The sequence below is a fragment of the Penaeus chinensis genome, chromosome 2, assembly GCF_019202785.1.
Source record: "Penaeus chinensis breed Huanghai No. 1 chromosome 2, ASM1920278v2, whole genome shotgun sequence".
Lineage (NCBI taxonomy): Eukaryota > Metazoa > Arthropoda > Malacostraca > Decapoda > Penaeidae > Penaeus > Penaeus chinensis.
The window spans coordinates 17102381-17107380 of record NC_061820.1 but is presented as its reverse complement, the minus strand read 5'-3'; the positions used below and the strand labels follow the sequence as shown (position 1 = coordinate 17107380).

Sequence of the window (5000 nt, the reverse complement as noted above, 5' to 3'; positions counted from 1 at the left end):
AGTGATGATGATGATAATAATGATAATGTAATAAAGATACTACTATTACTACTATTACTAGTAATGATAATAATAATAATGATAATGATAATAATGAGGTCACTACTACTGATAATAAAAATAAGATTAATGATACTACCACTAATACTACTAATGATAATAATAATGATAATAACAATTTCTGTTATTATTATTAATGTAATTGTTATTATTGTTGTTGTTATTATTATTATTATTATTATTATTATTGTTATCATTATTATCATTATTATTATTGATTTTTATTATTATTATTATTATTGTTATCAGTTTCATTAATATTATTATCATTATTGTTATCAGTTTCATTAATATTATTATTATTATTATTGTTATCAGTTTCATTAATATTATTATTATTAATTCTACTATTACTAATACAATTATTGACATTATTATTATGATGATGATGATTGTTACTAATATTATTATTATCATTATTATTATTATTATTATTATTATTATTATTATTATTATCATTATCATCATTATTATTATTACCATTATTAATATTATAATTATTAAAATTATAATTATTATTAATAGTATTACTATCTCTTCTTCTTCTTATTATTGTTATTATTATTTTCATTTGTTATTATTATTATTATTATTATTATTACTATATTTATCATTATTATTATCTTTGTCATTATCATTATTATCATTATTATCTTTATCATTATCATTATTATCATTATTACTATTATCATTATTATTATCAATAATATTATTAATTTTCTTCTTATTATTATAATTATTGTTGTTGTTGTTATTAGAATTATAGTTAATATTATAATTATTTTTATTTCTATATTATCACCATCATTGCTATAATTATTATGATTATTGTTCAGATTATCCTCCATTTTATCGTGATTATTGTCATCATGGTTATCATTACCATTCTCATTTTTTTTCATTATTATTGCTGTTGTTATATATTTTTTTTTCATTTTAATTTGTATCATTACTATTATCATTACAATTTTTATTGTTGTCATTATTTAATTTTTTATCATCATTATCAGTTTTCTCATGATGATCATTATTCTTATTAACATTATTATCATATGTTCCTTTTATTATCATCTATTTTATCATTAATACATATTATCTCTGGTACTCTTATCTTTATTGTTTTCGTAATTGTTAGTGTCTTTATCATTATTATTATCTTTATTATCATCATTATCACTGCTATCATTATAACATAATGACATAATCATGTCAGTATCATAATTATATTTGTTATCATAATTTATTATCATTACTTTTTTATCACTAATATCTTTATCCTTATTATTATTATTAATTTTCATTAGTGTCACAATAATAATGGTAATTATTATTATCATTATCATTATTATTATCGTTATTATTGATATTATCATTATCAGTTACAATGATAATGATGATAATAATAATGATAATAATAATCATAATCATAATAAGAATAAGAATACAATAATAATAATAACATAATTGCTGTTATGATTATTACCATTATCAATTTTAATTTACTATCATTGTCCTGATTTTTATGATTATTATTGTTGTTATTATTATTATCACTATTGTTGATGTTATTATTATTATTACTTATTTTTTATGATTATTGTCATTATTAGTTTTTTATATTATTCATATTATTATAATTCATACTATTATTATTAACATTATTATTACTATTATAATTATGTTTTTTATTATTAATATCATCACCATCAGCATCACCATCAGCATCATTATAATCATTATGACGTTCAGTATCATCAACACAGTTATAAATATTAAAACTATTATTATTTTGAAATTGCTCTTCGATCTTTGGTTATTATTGTGAGACATCTTGATATTAAAGAGACTGAGCTAAAGCATTAACTACTTGACGTTTCCCTTCTTTAAAACCAACAAAGCTCCCTTAGAATTGATTAAATAATGATTATGGAAGGCAGAGAAATACTTCGTAGCCGCATAAAACAGAAACGCAATATATGTTAGCATAACATAAGTACGTAAAACGTCAATTGAAGTCACACACCTTAATGCCTTAATAAAAAATTCAAATTAAAAGAAGAGTTTAAATATTTGAATAAAACGGGATTGAATAACGGTTCAATACAGATGATACTTATAAAATCAGGATTTGATATGCAAATAAGAATACAGGCACAGCTTTTCAGAAAATGATGAGACTAGAGCTCACGATTTAGCTCTTCGTTGCCTTAGAGCTGCGGCCACCTTCGGGCGGTCCTGTTCAGGTGTAAAAGCAACCAGGCTAATAGGTCCAGGCTGGGTCATTTTCGCGCCATTTTCGCCCATGTTGATAGACTTTGAGACGCCATGAACTACGTCACGGATTATACCTGTGACATCGAGAAAAAATAAAGATGTTACATTACAAATTAAAACATGAAATTTCAAAATGATAGAAGTTAAAAACGAAACAAGAATATCGAACTATACAGAGAAGAAAAGTACCCGAAGAAACGAAAGCGCTAAGCAAGAAGGGCGGCGTCGCGGGCGGAAGCGGGACGCGGGCGCGGGGGCATTAGCCTTAGCATTTTTATCATCATTGCAATTATTAATCTTATTATCATGAGAGTCATTATCCATATAATTTTATTATTATCATTAAAATCATTATCATTATCATTTTATTGTTATCATTATTATTATTGTTATTATTATTATAATTATTATTATTATAATTATTATTATTATCATAATTATTATTATCACTATTATTATTATTACTGTTAATGCTATGACTATTATTATTATTATTATTATAATGACTGTTCCTCTCGTAGGATTTGTTGTTCTCATTCTCATTAGTATTCATTAAATAATTATAGTAACAATAATTAGAAAAACAGTAATAATTAAAAAATGTGATACAATTAACTTTGTTTTTATAATGATAATTGATATTGTTTTGTTATTATTATTTTTTTAACAAAAATAATGATAATGATGATAACAATAATGGTAATGATAATAGTAATAATACAACATTCTTTATGATGATGATAATAATAATAATAATATTAATAATAATGGTAATAATGATAATGATAATAATGACGTTGTTGTTGCTATCGTTATTATAACTCTTGTTATTGTTATTACTGTTATTATTATTATTATTGTTGTTGTTATTATCATTTTATTATCATTATTATTATTATCATCATTATTATTATTATTATTATTATTATTATTATCATCATTATTATTATTATTATTATTATTATTATTATCATTATTATTATTGTTATTATTATTATAAGTATCATTATTATTATTGTTATTGTTATTATCATTATCATTATTATTATCATTAGCATAATCATCATTATTACTATTATTATCATTATTATTAAAATTATTATTATCATAATTGTAATAATGATATTATTATTACTTTGACCTTTATTATTATCATTATCATTATCATTATCATTATTATTATTACTGTTACTGTTGATATAACTAATATTATTAGTATTTGTTATAATTATTATTAGTAGTAGTATTGTTACCATTAATATCTTTATTGTTATTATCATTAATATGGTTATCGATTTCTACATCATAATCATTATTTCTATTTGCTTATGATGATTATCATTACTACTATTATTGTTAGTGTTATTATATCATTTTTATCATCTATTATTTTTCACTATTCTCTCATTTATATTATATTTTTTATTCTTGTAATAAAGATTAAAAAAAATGGAAATATTGATAATAATGATAATAACAACAACAACAATAATAATAAAAAAAAAAATAATAGTGATAATAATAGTAGTAACAATAATAGTAATAATAATAATAGTAATGATAATAATAATAATGATAATAACAGTAATAATAATAATAATGATAATAATAATAATAATAATTATAATAATGCTAATAATAAAAATAATAATAACAATGCTTACTTTTTCATTATTATTAGCAGGAGTGGAATTATTAGTAATTGTAGCAATATCATTGGTATTATAATCATCATTATGATTACTTTTGTTTTGTTTTGACAGTAATAATAATGATAATAATGATAATGATAATAATAATAATAATAATAATAATAATAATAATAATAATGATAATAATAAAAACAAAATAATAATAATAATCATAATAATAAAGATAATAATAATAATAATAATTACTTTTTCATTATTATTAGCAGAAGTGGAATTATTATTATTACTTTTGTTTTGATGGTTATTTTTTTATTATTATCATTTTCTTATTATTATAATCATTTTGATTGTTTTATTATTATTATTATTATTATTATTATTATTATTATTATTATTGTTGTATAATTATTGCTATATTTGCTTTTATTATTTTTATTCTTATTATCATTATCATCATTATTATTAGTAGTAGTATCACTACTATCACTATCATTACTTTAATCTTTATTGTTGTTATCAATTATATTGTTGTTGTTATTGTTATTTTTATTATTATTATTATTAGTTTTATTTTTGTTATTATCATTATCATTGCTATTTTTATCATTATTATTTATTATTGGTATTATTATTATTATTATTATTATTATTATTATTATTATTACCATTATTGCTATTATTATTATTATTATTTTTATCATTATAATTAGTATTATTATCATCATTATTATTATTAATATCATTACTGTTGTTATTAATAATATTATTCAATAATTTTGTTATTCTTATTATTATCAACATGATTGTTATTACCATTATTGTTTTTGTTATTCTTCATTGTATTATTATTATAATTATTACTATTACTGTTACCATTACTTTATGTTATAACTGTTATTTTCAATATAATTTGTTTTTAATATCACTATTATATTATTACAGTTATTATCATTATTATTATTATTTTCATTATTGTTATTATTGTTATTATCATTATTATTATTATCATCATCA

At 18.5% G+C, this 5000-nt stretch overlaps 3 protein-coding genes across 6 annotated transcripts in view; 1 reads left to right on the top strand and 2 right to left on the bottom strand.

The window, feature by feature from the left end:
• The window catches only part of LOC125033923, a 103641-nt gene that overhangs the window by 2505 nt on the left and 96136 nt on the right, over positions 1-5000 (top strand). The window lies entirely within an intron of this gene.
• The window catches only part of LOC125033947, a 23071-nt gene that overhangs the window by 11653 nt on the left and 6418 nt on the right, over positions 1-5000 (bottom strand). The gene's annotated exons all lie outside the window — the stretch shown is intronic.
• The window catches only part of LOC125034273 (glycosyltransferase-like protein gnt13), a 19043-nt gene continuing 16445 nt past the window's right edge, over positions 2403-5000 (bottom strand). Inside the window, exon 6 of the mRNA XM_047626021.1 lies at positions 2403-2408. Coding sequence (XP_047481977.1) covers positions 2403-2408 — 6 coding nt within the window. The remainder of the gene's footprint in view (positions 2409-5000) is intronic.